This window comes from Alligator mississippiensis, chromosome 5 (genome assembly GCF_030867095.1).
Source record: "Alligator mississippiensis isolate rAllMis1 chromosome 5, rAllMis1, whole genome shotgun sequence".
In the NCBI taxonomy this organism is placed as follows: Eukaryota; Metazoa; Chordata; order Crocodylia; family Alligatoridae; genus Alligator; species Alligator mississippiensis.
Window position 1 is genome coordinate 81,412,391 of NC_081828.1, and position 19,787 is coordinate 81,432,177.

Here is a 19,787-nt window from a genome sequence, read left to right on the forward strand (position 1 = left end):
GCTGCTAGATATAAGAGCAGGCTTTGAGCAGTAGGGCCAGCAGTTTGCTGCAAGCAGCTGGAGCAGGAACATCACCCGGCTGGAGCTGCTGCTCACATAGCATCTTGGAGATACAGGGCAGGAACTACGGGGATGGCAGGAGGTTCCTGGTCCTGAGGAATAACCTAAAACTACACCCTGTGAGGGTAGGATGGTGTGGGGCTGCCTGTGGTGGGGTGGTCCCCAGGAAATGCCACACCAGTTGCCTCCCTAGTGAAATGCGAGTATGGGGCACCTTACAGCCTCAGCCCCCACAACCTGGTAGGTAAGCTGGCAAGGAAGTCGGCAGGACCAAAGGTGTCCAGAGTGGGGTAAGGAGCTCAGAATAAGTGAGGGTCAAGGAGCCCAGAGTCTGGAAGGGGCATGGAGCCTAGTGAGAGGCTAGGAGCCCAGAGTGTGTGAGGGGCATGGAGTCTAGTGAGAGGCAAGGAGCTCAGTGGCTAGGAGCCCGAGTGTATGCGAGGGGCAAGTATTTCCAGTATGAGTGAAGGGCATGGAGCCCAATGGGTAAGGCTGAAGTTAGGGGCCGGGATGGTAATCTGGATGCCATCTGCAAGGCATGGGACATGGTATAGGGAAAGTCAGAGCTGTGTATTGTGTGGGCCGGGAGCGGTCTGAGGCCCTTTTTTCGCGCGGCGGGCTGTGGCCAGCAGCCCGGACATGCCGGGTCTGGGAAGACAGGCGGCACGCTAGAATTAGGCACGGACGCTTAGTGGTTGATTTAAGATTATTTTACTTACACCAAAGATGGTCGCAGTGCAGGCAGGAAAACTTGCTTGAGTTGCGGTTACAAAACAAAACAAAAAACTCGAACCTGCAGAACATAAGGGTACGTCGCAATGGGGTTTTGGCGACGGGAGATGAACAAAAACCTCAGGAGTACGTCGCAATGGGGTTTCGGCGAGGGGAAGAAAAAACTGCATGACTCGAAGCCCGGGTAGAGCTCTGGATTCGCTCACACGAAGTTTGCTAGGCTCCGTGGAACTTTGCGCGCAGGGAAGGGTACGTCGAGGGATCAGGCGGCGACGGGGAGAGGCGAGAGGTTGATCAGACCCCTATAGCCTTGTTGAGATACACGCTGGGTCCGATAGGCTCCGCAGCGCTTAGAGATCTTCATGAGACGTGAAGTTCTCCTCCTCCTGATAGTCGTGGAGTTCTCCAACTTGGGCGGAAACCACTCAAGCCTCTTATACGGCTAGCAAGCCAATCGCTAGCCGCCACGTAGGAATAATTTAGAACTGGCCAATAGCGGGACACAAATCTGAATACAAATGGCAGGAACTCCTTGCAACGTGCATTTCTCTGTTGCAACAAAGAAATGCACCCTGCAAAGAAAGCTACGAGTGGCGGGAAATAATTTAGCAGTGCCGAAGCGCACACAAACAAAAATCACACCCTTGGGTTGTGACATGTATAATGCTCTTGGCATCAGGGCATAAAATGGGCAGCCTTCTGCATTATTACATCTTCTTTTATACATTAAGTCGTGGCAAGAAAGACATGGCAAAATGCCTTAGACAGGTGGGCAGGCCAGCTTTGTGCTCGGCCTCGGGACTTCCCCCTGTCACACTGTGTATCAATAACATTTTCCTATTATCAAATGGAAGAAGTTGTGATCAGTCTGAGGGTTTGGGTCTGCCTGGAATAAGGCATCTGGATCATAAATCCAGTGCCAACAACTGGCAACTCCATCAGAACCAGGCCCAGTACTAACAACTGGTAACTCCACTGGGACCAGGACCCTGTGACACTGGGACCAGGTCCAGTGCCAACAGACACCAAGCTTGGTAGAGTTGCAGGCACTCTGGAGGGTAGGACTAGGCTCCAGAATTACCTGGGGAGACTGTAAAAATGGCCCACAATCAACCAGGTTAAATAAAACAAGGGCAAATGCTAAGTCCTGCACTTGAGATGGAATAATTGTATGCACAAATAGGGGAATAACTGGGTAGGCCACAGTACTGCAGAGAAGGACCTGGGTGTACTATAAAATGAATATGAGCCAACAGGGGCTATTGTTGCAAAGAAAGGCTAACTGTGTACTACATCGTATTAATGGGAGGGTCTCTTGCAAATCAAGTGAAGTGATTTTTTTGACTGTTCAACACTGGCGAGGCCTCACTTGGAGTACTGTGTCCAGTTTCAGGCCCCATTCTTCCAGAAGGATGTGGACAGATTGGAAAGAATCTAATGGAGAACAATGAAAATGGGTTAGCAATCCAGGATACACAACTTGTAAGGAAAGGCTGAAAGAGCTAGGGTTATTTAGTCTCAAGAAGAGAAGATGACTATCATTAAATCCCCCCCTAAGTCAGTAAAATATTCGAAAAGTGATTATGGGAATGGGTTGGGCTTCTTCTGTAGTCGTAAGGGACAGGACTAGAAGCAGTGGCTTCAAACTGTAGCAGAGGAAATTTAGGTTGGAGGTTAGGAGGAACTTTCCAATCATGAGGGTGGTCAAGCATTGGAACGGGCTACCTAGAGAAGTTGTGGAATCTCCATCCCTGGAAGTTTTCAAGAGCAGATTAGGCTGACACTTGACTGGGATTGTTAAATCTGGGATAATCCTGCCTTGAGCAGGGGACTGGACAAGATGACCTTGTGAGAGCCCTTCCCACCCTGTTTTCCTATAATATTTGTAGCCACTGTTCATCTTTAAAGATGTTATTAATGTTCCTTTCCCATCTCAATAGGGAGCATCTCTGGTCTAATGAGAATAAACAGTATTTATTAATCCTACAGATCCACTTTTTCCATCCTATGTTCTCCAAGGATACATCAATAAACTTTGTTAGTTAAGAAAGTCTAGTATAATACATAAGTAGCAACAACATTATACTATAGTTCCTGATAATTTCACTAGCTCCTCTCTTATTTTGTGTGCAATAAATACAAACAAATAAATAAAACCCTAATCTCCAGCACAGAAAGCTTTTGTTCATTCAACACTTTTGCTCTGCCATCCTGCAAACTCACTCCCCAGACAATGTTTTGCATAGTTCAAGCCTGTCCACTAACTTCATTTCTTTGTGTGTCAGACCAAGAAGTGCATTGTAAGGTCCTGTGTTACATACTGTATTTTAAATAACATCAGAGGAATTTTTCACTTGGTCCTTTGGGCACACAAAGCCTGTTCAACAGCTACATCCCAGATCCAGCAATGAACTTATTGATATACTGCAAAAGATTCAAGTTGATTATCTCAGTAGCAATATTTAAGTTGACAGTGTAGCTAATTATCTTTCACCAGAGCTAGCGCTCAGCATTTAGCAACTCTATTGACTGAGTGGAAACAGCTGAGTGTGCACACGCACTTCTGAAAAATCAAAACATTTATTTGGTAATAATAATACCTCAAACAAACACCCACAGGAATGTTTGGAAAGGTTTAGTCTGATATGTTAATGGGCACTGAATTCTCTGTAGTTTTGAAACAGAACTGCAATAGAAAAGTGTGTTACAAATCTAATACAGTCGTGTGCATGGTTGTGATCCCTTCATAAATCCACTAGATGGTGCTGTAGTATAATTTTAATTATTATTTGACCTGGTTTGAATTTTGAAGGAATGGGATAATTTTCATTTTAGTAAAAACTACTTTTCCTTTTCAACGAGGAGATCCATATCTTCTTTTATTTTATTATAAAATATTGCCAGATACAGTTCTCATGGAGACTTTTCCAGCCTTAAATCAAGTGTCTCTATGGCGTATTTATTGCATTGTATAGCAGAAGCATAACTAGGGTGGGACAAGAGGGGCACAGCTCCAGATATTGACTTAAAGGGATCACTGGTATGCCCTCCTTCCCCTCACGAGTCTTTCCATGATATGCAGAGCACTAGTATAACACAGCCATAGGGAGCTAGGTAGGCATAGATGGGCAGAGGCAACACCATGCTCAGTACTGTATCTAGCAGTGGGAGAGGGATGAAATGACACCCTTTTCTCCCCTCCCAGAGAGCTCTGCCATGGGAAGATCAGCCTGCTCCCAGGGGTGGGGGCATGAACAGGGCACTGCACTCAGTGGTACCAGCCCAGTCCATGCTGTTAAAGCAGCAGCAGTAGCAACTGCCATTTAAGTGAGGAGATCCCAGGCAAGTAAGACTTCTCTCCCTGCTCTCCAGTAGTTGATATAATTCCTCATGCCCCACCCCAGGTGCTTAAAAAGTTTGTGATGTCTCTCCTATGTAGACATACTCTACAACTGACTTTGTTTCCTTCCTGATCATCCAAATCAGTGGGAGCCAACCCTTTTGGCAGCCATGCCACAAATTAGCCCCACACCCTCCAAGTGCCACATTGATCCTTTTCCCCATACTCAATCTACTGCTCTGCTTTCTGTTTCCTGCCTTGTGCTCCCTGCCTCATCTGATGCTTTGTGTTCTGCTCCCTGCTGTATCTGCACAATGCTGCCTGTCCCCACGCCATACACCGAGGCTGTCCATGCCATTTGTGCTACAGGTTGGCCATTACTGATCTGATTTTTACTTTACAGGCTCTGGAATGGGCTCCCAAGTGAGGTGGTACTCTTTCCTACCTTGGGGGTCTTCAAGAGGAGGCTGGACAGATATTTGGCTGGGGTGATATGACCCCGGCACCCGTTCCTGCCCAGGGCAGGGGGTCAGACCTGATGATCCATTTAGGTCCCTTCCAACTCTAAGTACTGTGATACTAAGTGTCCAGATTTGGTCATCTACACCAGTGGTTCTCAACCTTTTCCACCTTACGTCCCACCAACCATTCATCCCCAAAATCCTGGTTCCCACCATGATAAATGATGAACGAGGGGATTGGGGGGAGGGAGGGGTCCCCTGGCGGCTGATCGACAAGCTCCTGCTTCCCTCCCCCAGGGTCCCTGTCACCTGGCGGGCACAACTTGGCATGGCTGGCGGCAGTGGGGATCTCACTCCACTGCCCTGGCGACGTGCCCCCTGTGCCTGCCACTGCTTTGAAGGGTGCAGCCTCACACTGCTGCCCTCACTGCAGCCCAGCATGCAGGAGGTGCTTCACTGGGGCAGTGCAGGGTGAGTGGCAGCAAGACGGTCCCGAGAAGATCCCTGAGTGACTCCTCCACTCCCTGCATCACCTCAGAGAACAGTAGTGCAGAGAACTCCCTGCAGGGAACAGCTGCTGCCCAGCTTCCCTCCCCTGCGACCTGGCGCTGCAGGGAATGGAGGAACCACAAGGGAACTTTTCACCACTGCTCGCCCCGTGCTGCCCTGGTGAAGCGCCTCCTGTGTCCAGGGCTGCACAGCTGCGATGCAGGGCTGCGTCCCTCAAAGAGCAGCAGGGCAAGCAACCGCTGTTCCCTGATACTCTGCTTTCCTCCCCTGGGTGCCTCTGCAGCCCAGCGGGTGCGATTGGGCACAGCTGGGAAGAGCAGGGCTGCAACAGATCTGAACATCTTTCCAGTTTCTTTGCACAGAACTCTAACCACCAAATCATAGATCAGGTACTACTCAAGACCTTTTGCAGCACTCCTTTTGAAATGGAGTCACTGCTCCTTGCATTTAATATAGTCATTAGAAAAAAAAAGGGTCGAGGGACAGTGCAGGGGGAAGCTTCTACCTTGCTGGGAGCAAGGGCTCTAATTAGAAGTCAAGGGCCTCTCTTTTCCAGGCCTGCAGTCACTTCATTGAAACACACACCTTCTGTTACTCTTGGCCTCATATATTTCCCACATACTTTTCTATCATTGCTGCCCAGGAGGACAGCTTCAAAAGGAGAGCCATATAATGGCCTAAAAGAAGGCTGTTCAACTGGTGGCCCATGGGCTGCATGTAACCCACAAGGGTTTGCCTGGCTCCTGCCCAGCTGCAACTCCTATCGCTCTGACTGTAACAGAAGACAGAGTCTCCAGGTTCCCCCTGTGGTGGGGCAGTGCAGTGTGGTATGGCTGGGAGAGCTGAGCATGAGCCTGAGCACACGATACAGTAATAGACAGGGAGTAAAGTGGGGACCACATGGTGTAGTTGTGGAATGATGGGGAGAAGGGGTACTGTTTTCCAAATGCAGTGCAGCTCAGGAGCTTGCCCTGGTGTGGCCTGTGGGTATGCATCCCCTGCTGGTGTGGCCCACAGGGCATTAAGCCCCAACCCACTTAAAAGTCGGGCAACCCTGGCCTAGAAAATGGGTGGTTAGAGGAGTGTGTTAGGAAGCCGGAAGAACTCAGGTTCAAGCTCCCTCTGGGTGAAGAGAGTCTAGAATACAGATGTTCTAGCTTCTAAGAGTGCTCTAGTCCATTGGTGCTCAACCCTTTTGCCTGGTGGGCCAGATGGGCAGTGCCCAGTCTGTCAGTAGGCTGGATTGGGCCCATGGTCCTGATCCAGTATCCACAGCAGGTGGAACAGGCCCCTTGTGGCTGCGTGGTCCCAACCGGGCCCTGCATAGGTGGGGGGACTCAGTGTGGCCTGGATCTGATAAAGCTGTGGGGATGGGGAGGAGAAGAGGACATGGCCTGGCCCTGATCCAGCCGCACGAAGTAGGTGGGAGGATCAGCAGCCGGGCTCCAACTCACCATGTGGGACTTGGAGTTTTGGAATTTGGCGGGGGAAGGGTGGTCAACTGGTGAGGGAATCCCTCAGGTCAGATAGGATGGCTCTGCGGGCTGGAAGTTGAGCACCACTCTTCTAGTTACTCAGCTATTGGAGGAAAAGCTAGGAAGTCACTCTCTTGGCCATTCTCCTTTTCTGATTTTAACTTTGGTTGTCATGGGTTTTAGTCATCTACATTTTTAGGTGTCTAAGGCCACTGCATGTCCAGAAGGGACATGCCCATGTGTCTGGCTATGGATGCAGTCAATGTGCTCCTACTATACATGTAGGCTGGTCATGTGCAGATAACTATGCATACAGATTATGCAGCCAGGAACAGAAATCAGATGTGGGTGTGACATCTTTGGCAATGACATGACCAGAAATGCCACACAGGCTGCAAACAAACCTCCATAACATTTTTGTGGAGGCAGAAAATGTGAGCAAACAGACATCTCTTCTCCTTTTTGTGCCCCAAGTGCTCCCAAATGGTGACACAATGATTCCCAGTAACAGTCTCTGCCACCTTTTCATGGTGGACATCTATTCATTTATAGTGTGATAATACAGGCAGCCCAGGGCTGACCGTACTCTTCAGGTACTCCAGGCAGGTGCCTCCCAGGGTTTCAGAGGCACAATCTTGCAAAACAAGGCCCTGGGTGCCTGGCACCAACCTGGGGGTTTCCTGGAGAATGCCATTTGTTTCCCACTTGACATTTGAAGAGGCACACCACACAAATTCTCTTGTAGATTATGCATTTCATGCTGCAGAGCAGACGAACGCCATGGGGCTTGGCACAGCTGATATGACTGAATGACAGAGGCAGATGCTGCCCAGGGCCGATGTCCTGGGAGTAGAGGGGCATGATCCTGAAAGACAATGGCCCCAGACAATGTCTGTCTCCAACAATTAAGTGGATCAGCTGTGCTGGGACACATGCAATGCTAGCACAGCTGATCCTGCCACAAAAGCTATGTCTATTTGTAGCCATAGATGACCCAATTTGGATACTGGATGGCCAGGAAGAGAACAGAAAGCCACCCTAAGTAACCAACAGATGACAGCCCCCCACCATGGCAGCTTGTGTACATTTTCTTGGTTTATTTTTTCTATTGATCCTTACCAGGAAACATTCAATATAATTAATGATGACATAATTAATTAGTAAACATTCCTGGCCTAGAAGTAAAAAAAAAGACAATATAATGAACATTTCTTGCAGGTCTGTCATCACTTCATGGCACGAAACTTTTCCAAGTTCAATGGAATAATCAATCTTAAAGGAAATGGGAGAATATTTCTTTTTCCTGGAAACTTATCTGAGACTTTAGAATGCTCGTCTCAAGAAAGTAAAAGGAACTTCTGAGGTCATTGCTCACAGAAGAACAAACAAAAGTCATTCTTTAGCCTTGTTTGCTAAAACACTTAAGAAAAACAAGAAAGAAAGCTCACATGCACACCCAAATGGAAAAAAAAACCCACCCAGTAAAAAGCCTAAACTCTAGAAACCTTTTGTGAAGATGGAGAAATCTAGGTTACTTATTGGACTCTTTTTGGTCTGTCTACACTTTTTCTCACCAGTTCAATTTAAATTTAATGCATTTAGAGATTTAATTCAGTCTAGCAGATTCTGAATGCATATACAATGGGCAAAACTTTTACTTTGTATGCCTAAATGGCAGTTTTCCAGCAAAATAATGGCTGTTTTTGGCACTTATAGGTTATGATTAGGCTTGGCAGAATTCAATTTTATTTTTTTTTATAATTTCCACAGCTACAATCAATGTTTTTTTTTTACCCTTTCTTTAGACTTTTATCTATTTAAATTTCAGGACTGCATGGAATTAGGGGTGTAGGAGGCAGATAGTTTAGCAATAACAGTATACTGTAAAAAACTTTATAAAAATCACATTAAAATATATAAAAGTAAATATCCAGAAATCAATACAGCATAACTATTTTAAATCATTCTGTTCATTTACCAGGAAGGAGCTGGGCAGGTAGGGACCAGAAGAGAGCAGTGGCACTCTGGAGCTCTGGGAATACAGGGAGAGGCAGCAGTTTCCCAGCCTAGGATGGGAAGTAGCTCCCTGCTCCTGCTTAGGGGGTCAGCCCCACCAGGCGGGTACCAGCAAGGGGTGGCCCAGCCCCTTAAAGGCCATGGCCTCCTGCCGCCCCATGCAGCACAGGGGTATTGGCTGGGTCCCAGGGGCACTCCTATGCACCCTGCCCTGAGGGCACAGAGGCCAAGCCAGGCAGGAGCTCTGGGAACACAGGGAGAGGCAACATGATCAGAGCAGGGTGTGCAGGGGTGCCCCGGGGCCCAGCTGCTGCCCCATGCTGTAAGGAAGGGCGGAAGGCCACAGCCATCAAGGAAACAGGTCACCCCTGTGCTGGTGCCCGCCAGGCAGGGCTTGCCCTCTGAGGTGTTGTGGGGAGCGGGGATCTGTTTCCCACCCCAGGCTGGGAGGCCACTGCCTTTCTTCGTGTTCCCAGCACTGCTCCCCAGCCTGGTTCCTGTGTGATCAGGGTAGGGGCAAAACTCCCAGCAAGACCCAATCACACAGGGGCTGTCCCGGACTCACTGGAAGTCTGGTGTCCAATCCACGGCTGGGACCTCGGCAGGGTGAGCAGCCAGCAACACCAGGCTCCCACATGCCAACAGCCCTGCCCCTCCAACCCTCCATCCCAGCACAGCCCCCGGCTACTTCAGTGGCTGCTTGCGCAGCTGCCAAGGAGCAGTGTGTGGGTGACACAGCTGGGGCTCCTCCCACCACACTTCAAGTGGCTGCTATGCACATGCAGGCTGCTATGCACATGCACATGTGCGCATGCAACAAAAATATTTTTCTGTCAGTCCGTAAGTGATAGGTGAAATGGATGTTTAGCGATAGAAATAGGTTCATGTCAAGCCTAGTTATAATTCTACTACTCCTACACTGTCGATCCTAAACATGTGCACACAGACTTAATGTGCTCAACAGACTACACCCTGGCTGGGCAGATATACAGATTTGTATGCATGCCCACTGGTGGGGAGATATAAGTGCATGTAGGTTACAGATATGTAGTAGGACAAAAGCCCATTGCTAACAGGTATTAGCTGTCAGAAGAAGATGGTCCTTTCATGTTATAGCTAAAATTGAATAGTTGGGGCATTCACCCAGGGGGAAGGAGATTTAGCTTCCTGGACCCACTTACCTACACGTGGTTTGAACTTTTGTCACTCTATCTTCTCATCTCAGTGCTGTAAGCACCACACCACAGATTAGACACTATTCAGGACCTTCTCCAGCACTCCTCTTGAAGCTAAGCCACTGCACCCTGCACTTAATCATCAGCTAAGATGGACAGCAAGCAGGGTCTGTCCTGGGGAAATTTCTGCCTGACTGGGGACAAGGGTCCAGGCTAGAGCCCAGTGTTGGCTCCCAAGAACCATCTCACTGAGTCAGACACCCTCCTGTATGTTCTCTTCCTCCTGACCCCTCTCTTGGTTGCTCAGGGCAGAAGGACAACTTCAAAAGGAGCATTTATGGGTGCTGACAGAAGTGGACCCCCCCCCCCCCCCAAAAAAAACCCAAAACCCCCAAAAATCAGCACTTAACCAGCCAGCTCCTTTTATAATCATTCTTTTTTTTTTAAACTATGATAGCAAAAATTAAACACATATACACAATTTTACAATGTTTTATCTGAGCATTTTCTTTAAAGTGTATTTCTATGAAGTTTTATATTGAGGATTGCTTATAGCTTTGAGACATCAGGTTATTATAATGCCAAACCTCAAATGAATACTATGGAAAGATAGCCTGTAACTAAAAATTTCAGAAACAACGCCAATTAAATTGCACTTACCATAGACCATAAAACTGAATTCTGTTATCACATGTCTATCATTATGCATATAGATAACGCTGCAGGTGTAACTCCCAGAGTCACTTGCATGAATGTTATAGACCTCCAAGTTGCCTTCATCAGTTAAAAGAAATCTTTGTGATTCTGGAAATAAGTGTTAAACACATCATTTTAAATTATTATTTTTATCTAATTATAAATGTATTAACAATCCTAGAAGTAGGGATCAGAACCTTGGGCACCACCATTCCCAAATGAAAACCCTACCTTCAAGGCTACCAAGTCAAGCTACACCTTGCTTCAGGGGTGGGGAAAATACAGTGCACGAGCCATATCTGGCCCACCAATTGATCCTATCCAGCCCACTAGATACTGCTTTCAGAGGGCTGTGCCCCGTGCCACTCTGCCACAGCTGGGTCTTATCCAGGCAGCACACAGACCCCTCCATGTGACCCATCCACCCCACATCCATCCCTCTGCTCAGCTTCCTGTTGGCACTGTGACTGTATAGTCCTGGCACCACGGCCACCAGCAGCCAGGACCACATGGGACAGGGTGCGATGCAGTGCAGCCAGTAGCTGTCCCACTCACCCACTCACCTGCCATGAGAAGCCACTGCCACTGCAGGGCCAGTAGGAGGTGAATCTGAGCTGGTTGCAGTGGGGGCTTTGTCGGGGGCAGCCGCTGCTGACTTCCCTGGTGCAGCGCGGCGATAGTGGCTCATCACAATGGGCAGGACGGCTGCTCAGCATGTTGTATTGCACCCCATCCTATGCAGGCCCAGCTGCTGGTGGCCATGGTGCCAGGATTGTGCAGCACCAACAGGAAGCCAGGCAGGGAGAAAAGCAAGGATGGATGTAGGGGAATGGAGGAATCTGCACTCTGCTCAGCCTGGCCCTCTTTGAGGCACAGTGGAGTGGCATGGGGTGTAGCCCTCCCTCCTCAGGCTCCTGGCAGCAGCTGGCAGGCCAGATAGGATCAATTGGCATCTCCCCACCCCCTGTAGCCCTCAACAGCTTACTAAAACTCACTAAGTGGCCCTCCAGCCCAAATAATTGCCCATCTCTGCCTTAGTTATCATCTCTTCAGCTCCATATGCCTTGCATTTCCTTCCTACAGTTTCTACAAGTAGGGTAGGTGCCCTTCCTTTAGTTCAATTTTTAGCATTGCTATTAGGACAGTTTTCTAGAAGGTAAGAAATGAGGGTTTGAACCCTTATCCACCTCATACTGAAGTAGGCATAGAATCCAGATCTTCCACTAGGGTTTTATATAAAAAGTGTCTGGCGCTACCATCACCACCTACTTCTGCTGCATTTTAAAAGAAAACAGAAAGCCCCCTTCAGTTCTTTCAAGCCATAGATGTAGACACCAGCCTTCAGCAGAGGACTCCACAGTCTGGATCTTGAGTGAATAGAGGTGCCCTCTGCAGGCCTGCATCAGGTACCTCAACTCTAGAGAGTGGTGGGTTTTCAAGGCATTTCCCTGTTCTTTACGTTTTGCATTGGCTTGATCTTCTCATGTGGGTTTTTAGGATGTAAACAGACATTGCCCTTGTGCCAAGTACACAGACATCCTAGTTTCTTGTCATACTTCAAGTGCTTCAAAATGTTGCCATGACTAGATGTGCACTGATATATCAGTGCCATATCGGATTGGCACTGATAAAAGGAAAATTAACATTATCAGCTATTGGCTTTTTTGGCAGTGTAGCCAATAATATATCAATAAATATAATATGCCTTCTGGCCAGGGCCCCTGGATGCTGCATGCATGTATGCAGCCACATGCATGTTCTGATCACGAATGCAGTCAGGCAGCGTGGAGAGCAACACCCTGCAGGAAAGTCTGTGGAGTGAAAGAGGCACTGAGGAGGAAAGGAGGGTGGGGAGGAGGCGTAGATCAAGGCCCCTACGATGAGGGAGGGAGTGGGGCAGGGGCAGGGGCAGGGGTTGTGGCTGGGGCAGGGCAGTGAATGGGACTCAGGGGCCAGGGCAGGGAATGGGACCAAGCCGTGGGTGGTTTGTCCAAGGAATCAGTGTCCCTGCGCTTAAAAATGGTGGTGGGGCCACTCAAACTAAAGCTCGTCGAATGAACTTTCACTGAAGTGCCACTGACACCATTTTTAAGCATCAGGACACTTTTAACTGGAGTGGAGCTGAGAAGAGTGAGGGTGGAGGCAGGCTGCCCACTGTGGGTTCAGAGCTCTTTGCCCTGCTGCCTTTGCCCTGGGAGCTGCAGGATGACCGCGCTACTTCCCCTCCCCATCCAGCAGTGGAAGACACAACTCACCGCTGCCACTGCTGGTAGATGGCCAGGGGACTCAGCACAGCCATGGATCCCAGGGCAAAGCCAGCAGGGTGAAGAGCCCCAAGTCCAGTGGCCAGCCTGTCTCTGCCCTCGCCCTGCTTGGCTCCACTCCAGTTAATAGTGTCCTAGCACTTAAAAATGGTGGCAGCAGCACTTTCATAGATTCATAGGTTGTAAGGCCGGAACGGACCTTGGAAGATCATCAGGTCCAGCCCCCTTCCCCAAGCAGGAAAGATAACTGGGGGTCAGGTGACCCCAGAAAGGTGACTGTCTAGTCTCCTCTTGAAGATTTCCAGGGTAGGTGATTCCACCACCTCTGGAGGGAGCTTATTCCACAGTCTGGACACCCTGACTGTGAAGTCATTTTTCCTAATGTTGAGCCTGAATTGATCTTCCAGGAGTTCGTAGCAATTACTCCTGGTTTTCCCCTCAGGTGCCCTAGTGAACAGTTGCTCACCAAGCCCTTGATGTGCTCCCCTAGTGTAGCAGGACCCTTTCAGCCTTCTTTTCCTCAGGCTGAAGAGTCCCAGATCCCTCAGCCTTTCCTGGTATGGCTTGCCTTTTAAGACTCTGATCATACAGGTGGCTCTTCTTTGGACTCTCAAGCTTGTCCATGTCCTTGTTAAAGTGCAGTGCCCAGAACTGGATGAAGTACTCCAGCTGTAGTCTCACCAGTGCTGAGTAGAGTGGAAGAATCACCTCCTTGGTTTTGCTAGAGATGCATCAATTGATGCATGCCAGAGTATTATTTGCCCTACTGGCAACAGCATCGCACTGTCGGCTCATACTCATACTGTGGTCTGTTATTACCCCCAGGTCCCTTTCATTCGTGGTGCTAGTCAGTTTGGTGCCACCAAGCCTGTAGGTGTGTTGGGGGTTGCTTGTCCTGAGGTGGAGCACTCTACATTTCTCGACGTTGAACTTCATCAGATTCCGATCCACCGAACTTGCTAGCCTGTCTAGGTCCGCCTGTATCTGTTGCCTATCTTCAAGCGTGACCACGCTCCCCCATAACTTGGTGTCATCCGTGAACTTGGCCAGTGAGCTCTTCACCCCCACATCCAAATTGTTAATAAAGATGTTGAAAAGTACTGGACCAAGCACTGATTCCCTGCGGGACACCGCTGCCCACTTGTCAGGATGAGAAAGATCAATTCACTACAACTCTCTGGGTCCTATCCTGCAGCCAGTTTCTCAGTCACCTGAGTGTCTTGGAGTTAAGCCCACAACCCTCCAATTTTCTCACAAGGACATTATGGGATGCTAGATCAAAGGCCTTTTGGAAGTCTAGGTATACAATATCAACCTGCTTTCTTGTGTCCAGGTGGTGAGTTACTTAGTCATAGAAGGATATGAGGTTGGTAAGGCAAGACCTGCCTGCAACAAAGCCAGCATCATTCAGAATCTTACCTTCTGCAAGCTTATCACAGATAGACTCCTGGATGAACTTTTCTAGGATTTTCCCTAGGATAGAAGTTAGGCTGATTGGCCTATAACTACCTAGGTCCTCCCTCCTGCCCTTGTGGATGGGCAAACATTGGCCCTCTTCCAGTCCTCAGGGACTTCTCCAGAGCACCACGAGTTGTGGAAGAGATTTGCCAGGGGTTCCGCAATGACTTCGGTCAGCTCCTTCAGCACTCTCAGATGAAGATCATCTGATCCCACTGACTTGTATATGTCCAATTTTATTAATTGTTCATACAACAATTCGATGGCAATAGTAGGAAGGCGAGTAATCCTACTGTGTTCATCCTCTACTCTACCTGGCATGCTTTTCCCCTTGGTCTGGTGAAAGACCGGGGCAAAGTAGTCATTCAGGAGTTCAGCTTTCTCTTGGGTATCGGTAACCAGCTCTCCTGAGTTGTTGAGTAATGGCCCCACACTCCCATTTGTTTTCCATCTGTTCCCTATGTACCTAAAGAAGGACTTCTTGTTGTTCTTGATTCCCATTGCTAATCTAAGTTTGTTCACTGATTAAGCCTGTCTTATCTGTTCCCTTCAAATGCAGGCTGTCATGGAATAGTCCTCCTTGGGACTCACCCCAAGCTTCCATTGTTTGTAAGCCTCTTTCTTCTTTCTTAAGAGGACCGTGATTTCCCTGTTTAGCCAAGAGAGCTTCCCAGCCCTTCTGTTACCTTTTCTCCTCTTGGGAATGGACATCCTTTGTGCTTCAAGGATCATGTCCTTAAGGAACAACTATTCTTTGTGCACATTGTTTGCCTTTGGTCCCTGGTCCCACAGCACTTGTTCTACTAGTGACCTAAGGTTGTTGAAATTTGCATTTTTGGAATCCAAGTCTTCAATCCTGCTATCTGATTTGTCTGCCTTATGTCGGACAGTGAACATGATGGTTTCATGGTCGCTGTTGTCCAGACTTCCCTCTATATTTAAGTTGGTCACTAGGTCATCTCCTTTGGCCAGGACCAAGTCTAGCAGAGCATCACCTCTGGTTGGCCCATGCACCTCCTGTGTCACGAAGAGCTCCTTGACACAGGTCAGGGAGGATCGCAACCAATCCAATTTAGCCGAGTGTTCCTCCCAGGAGATGTCTGGATAATTAAAATTGCTCATTTTAATGAGCTTTAGTTCAAGTGCCCCTGCTGCCATTTCTAAGCACCAGAATGCTGATCCCTGAACGAGCCACCTGTGACTCCATCCCGCTGTCCTTCCCCTTCCATCCCTCACCCTAGGGGCCTCGATCTGCCCCCCTCCATGCCCCTTCCCCTACACAGACTTACCTTCAGGGTGCTGCTCTCCATGTTGCTCAGCTGCATTCCTGTAAATTGGTTATCAGATTGATATTAGTCATTTACTCACCCGGCATATTGGCTATTGGTATCAGCCAATAAAATCTTTATCTGCGCACCCCTAGCTATGACCAAAGGTAGTCACAGTTTGTGATGCCTTAAAGGGGAGGATATCTTCTTGTTTGTTTCTTGCATGCCTTGGGAATTCCCCTGCAGGGAATTACTGAACTGTGCATATCTCACCATCACACTCCATCTTATGCAAACACCCATGGAAAGATGCCCTGCTTCAGATGTGTACCCCCCTGGGGCCATTGTCCTGCAGGATTGGGCCCTGGAAGCCCCAGAAGTTGCAGGGGCTTGACCCTGCAGGACAACAGCCCTGTGACACCAATGAAGCAGATCAGCTGTGCTAGGGCACATCCTAGCACAATTGATCCCGCTTCACAGACAACATTCATTTATATCCTTAGATTGCCATTCTGAGGCACTCAACTTTCTCTATGCATTGTACATGAAGCCTAGGGTTTCAACTTCTACTCTGGGATACAAGTGCCTAAAATTTAGGTGCCTAAGTCCTTTTTCGTGATGACCTGCCATTACACACAGGAAGGATGACTCACTGTCATGCACCTGGTGTTTTCTCTGAAACTTTCACTTTTAAATCTGTTTTTCCCCATTGTTTCAAATCCATCAGTTACAGCTCTGGACCTATAGCCTGTCCCTGATATCACGGAAGAATTTTAGTTTTGAGAGGGCTGTAAAGCCCTTCCTCATGTTTTATCCCAGGACTACAAATATGTTTTATCCCAGGACTACAAATCCTTTACCATCCCTCTATAATGGAGAAGATTCTTAGCCTTTGGCAGGCCCAAACCCTACCTATCCTCCTAGATTTAGGGTTAGAATAGATGCTTTTTTCACACCTGTGGGCTGACTAGCTATCATACACAGTTCCTTTATGGTCCATGTCACACAGGAAGAAGGCAATCTTTTCAGTTGTTTTTGTTTTCTTGTCGTTCTCTTGTTTTTAAGTTTGTTGTTTGTTTGTTTTTAATTGTAAGCTGCCCCGAATCTTTTCTAAGACGTGTGGCACATAAATCAAATTGGATAAATAACCTGCCCAATGCTTTACCAGCTTCTAGCTATGATTGTTCATTGCCTTCTTGTCTTGTCTCCCAGTTCCTGAGCCTCTGTCTTGTCTCTAGTTCCTGGCTTTGGTCCCAGTTCCTGCTTGCTTGCCAGTCTCTCTCCTCTTCACTACTGACCCTCCTGACCTCTGCCTAGATTCTGTCTCTGACTTGTGCACTAGGCAGTATCCATATCACATTTTCCTTGCACACTGCCTTCTGATAAGCTAGCTCAGAAGTCACCCACGTGTTCTCACCATCATTAGGCAGATCAACCCATTCACTTTAAAGCTGGGTTTACCACAGCATATGAAAATACAGTGTTCTATATGTCCCTTTTAAAGCCCTATGACACCAACTAATGTCTTGGCCATTTGATGCTACTGCCATCCTGCCTGTTATCCATGATCATGAGGAATTCCAGGTGCAAGAATTCCTGGACACAAAGGGCTTACCTATAACATGGCAGTAGCATATCGTAGAATGGGGAAACCGGGGTGTAACAGAAAGCCAGAAGGCTCCTGTTTCTTTAGGAGGAAAGAGTGCCAGGCTGAGCTGAATCAGGCAGGACTGGCAGCTAAGAAACAAGCTATCTGCTAATGAAATGTCTGCTGGCAGCTAGCCCAGGGTGCAAGGCACAGGGACAGGACAACTATGGGAAGGTAACTCACCCTGGGCAGAGCAATGTAAGGCAACAAGGGCAGGAAGGGAGTCAGTCTAGAAACAAGGGGCTGCAGACTGTTGACCTGAGCTCTAGCAGGGAGGGCAAGCATGTAATCAGGCACAGAAGGGGAAACTCCTGTGAGTACCTACAGAATCACATGACTGTATGGGATGGGGCTTGCAAGACTCTTAAAGCCTGTGCCTGAGAGTGAGCAGGCAGTCTGACCCGGTAAGCCCCAGAGTTAAGAGCTCCTGCCCTGGAAAGATGAAGGGGGAGACTTTGCTGATCCCTGGAATGCCTGACAATGCCAGTAAGACACTAAATGTTTGCTGCAGTGGGGGAAGGACCCAAGATAAGGGGAAGCTGGGCAAACAGAGGTTTGGCTGGGAGTTTTGTTTGAGCTAGCTGGCTTATGTATGACTTGAACCAGTGGTTTGGGTGGGATTGTGTGGGGTGGTTTTGGAAGTCCCACTAGTGCCTAAGAGGAGTCAGGCTCAACACACAGATAGAGGCCTGGGATCAAGGTCAGAGCCCAGAGAAGGGCAGAACTTGGGGCTGGGGGCCTAGCACTTGAGAAGGCAGAGCTTGGGCTTAGGGGGCCCAGGGCTCAGACAAGGGCAGAAAGTGCCCAGAGCAGGGTAGAGACGGGTCCAGGGGGCTCAGAATCAAGGTAATCAAGAGCTAGGCTAGAAGGCCCAGATAGAGAAAAGGAGTGGAGGCTGAGAAGGCCAAGGGCCCAACAAGGGAATGGTGGTACAGTGGCATCTGTGAGGCATTGGCATGATGTAAAGGGCGATTGGAGCTATGTAATTAGCCCTTCAGGCTACAGGTGCCCTGGAGCATGGACAGGCCAAGGAGGCCCATCTTGCTTGAGGATGGTATTTGGAGGCTAGCAGTTTTCAGAAAGGGGATCTGCTGGCAGACTGTAGGGTCTTGCTTTAGGACGCTTAGGCAGCTTCCCTTTTAAAAACCCAATCAATTACATTGAGGCATGGCAGGAAAATGTTAAAGGGAGGGTACCTTAGAACCAGAGCTGGGCAGTTGCCATTTGGCCACCAAGGGATGTCAGGGTGCCCTAGGGTCTGATTCTGTTACATAGGGGCATGGGAAAACAAGGGGAACTAGACTACTCTTGCCCTGATTCTGAGATAGATATAGATATAGGGCCTAGTCCAAGGTAACAGAGCAAGTCAACATAAAAGTTTGAACTATCATTCAGGCATCTAGATTTTCAATCCACTATACTATCCATTGGACCTCTGATCTGGAAGAACGTGCCTAGTAAGTTAACAGAGAGAATTTTTAATGCTTTTAAATCTACTATAGTTTTGAGTATTGCAACATTTATTCAAAGTTTAAGAAATTTAGACCTAAGTTAAAGCAAGAGGTTAAAACAAAAAGTTTAAAAAAATGTTGAGTTTTTGGATCTCCCCAAAACTTTTCTTCTGTCAGTCCTAGTTATCTTGCTATTTGATCAAGCAACTGAATCTTCAAATACAAGCAGAATACATGAATAATCTTTCTCAACAAAGCCTGCAAATAGCTGTACAGTGCAAATCTTTGAATTTTCAGGAGTAAAATTTGATGTAATTTCTAAATTTTATTAGTTTGTTTATAGCATTGATTTTCATATATAAAATATATTTTTTATTAAGCCTGGGGAAGATCATTATTTAATCTGAGTGCAGGGAAGAACAACATTTTTAGTTTTGTGTCCAAAAGGTTGTATAGCATCTTTCCCAACTATACAGTTGGTCCAGTAAAAGGTATCACCAAACAAAACTTGCTTTCTGCAAAGCTGATAAATGACATGGCCTTCTATCCACAGCAAACCTTTCACTTCACTCAGAGTTCTGAAGGGAGAACAGTTCCAGATACTCCTTATCCCTTCCCCTGCTGGGAAAAACACTCCTCAAGGTTCCCTTCACAGATATTTTCACAAATTTATTGGTGGATTAAAAGAGTTGGGCATTTTATTGCCCAAACCTTTCTTTCTTCTTGAATACAACAATAATCCTCATGGCTGTCTCTAAAAGGGGATTTCCCAGTAGAAAGTGGTTTTGTGCAAAAAGCTACAGTCTTGAGTTACTTGAAGGTTTAGGTCAAACTTATTGTCACATGAGGACAAGGGATCATCCATTTTCCCTGGCTTAATTTACAAACAGAACAGGGACTCTGTGAAAAGGGCTAAAATAATACAAGAGACATTGCATAAATGGGGAGATGCATAGTGCATACCCAGTTCTGAACCAGATGACTATCTCTAATATTTTAGGGGCATGTTTTCTGCTACTCTGGATTTACGAGTAAGAGATCTAAATCTGATCTGCAGTAAATTTATCTGTCGAATTTATCACTCCCTGAGAGAGAATGGTACACAGCATTCAGATCTGTATAATTTATTTCTATTCATCCTCTTCCTCTTCTCTGCTTATCTTTCCTTTCATCTCTCTCTTTCCTTATTCCTCTCCTTTTTTCCCTTTACCCTCATCAATTTTTCATTATTTC

At 47.6% G+C, this 19,787-nt stretch overlaps 2 protein-coding genes across 2 annotated transcripts in view; one reads left to right on the plus strand and one right to left on the minus strand.

Moving 5' to 3' along the window:
* Positions 1-760: 760 nt before the first annotated feature.
* Positions 761-19,787, minus strand: part of LOC109282636 (uncharacterized) — a 37,297-nt gene continuing 18,270 nt past the window's right edge. Inside the window, exons 4-5 of the mRNA XM_019485304.2 lie at positions 10,430-10,573; positions 761-2,226 (exon numbers count right to left, since the gene is read on the minus strand). Of these exons, the coding sequence (XP_019340849.1) occupies positions 2,141-2,226; positions 10,430-10,573 (230 nt within the window). The 3' untranslated portion in view covers positions 761-2,140. The remainder of the gene's footprint in view (positions 2,227-10,429; positions 10,574-19,787) is intronic.
* Positions 17,512-19,787, plus strand: part of GLIPR2 (GLI pathogenesis related 2) — a 68,394-nt gene continuing 66,118 nt past the window's right edge. Inside the window, exon 1 of the mRNA XM_019485309.2 lies at positions 17,512-17,589. Coding sequence (XP_019340854.1) covers positions 17,544-17,589 — 46 coding nt within the window. The 5' untranslated portion in view covers positions 17,512-17,543. The remainder of the gene's footprint in view (positions 17,590-19,787) is intronic.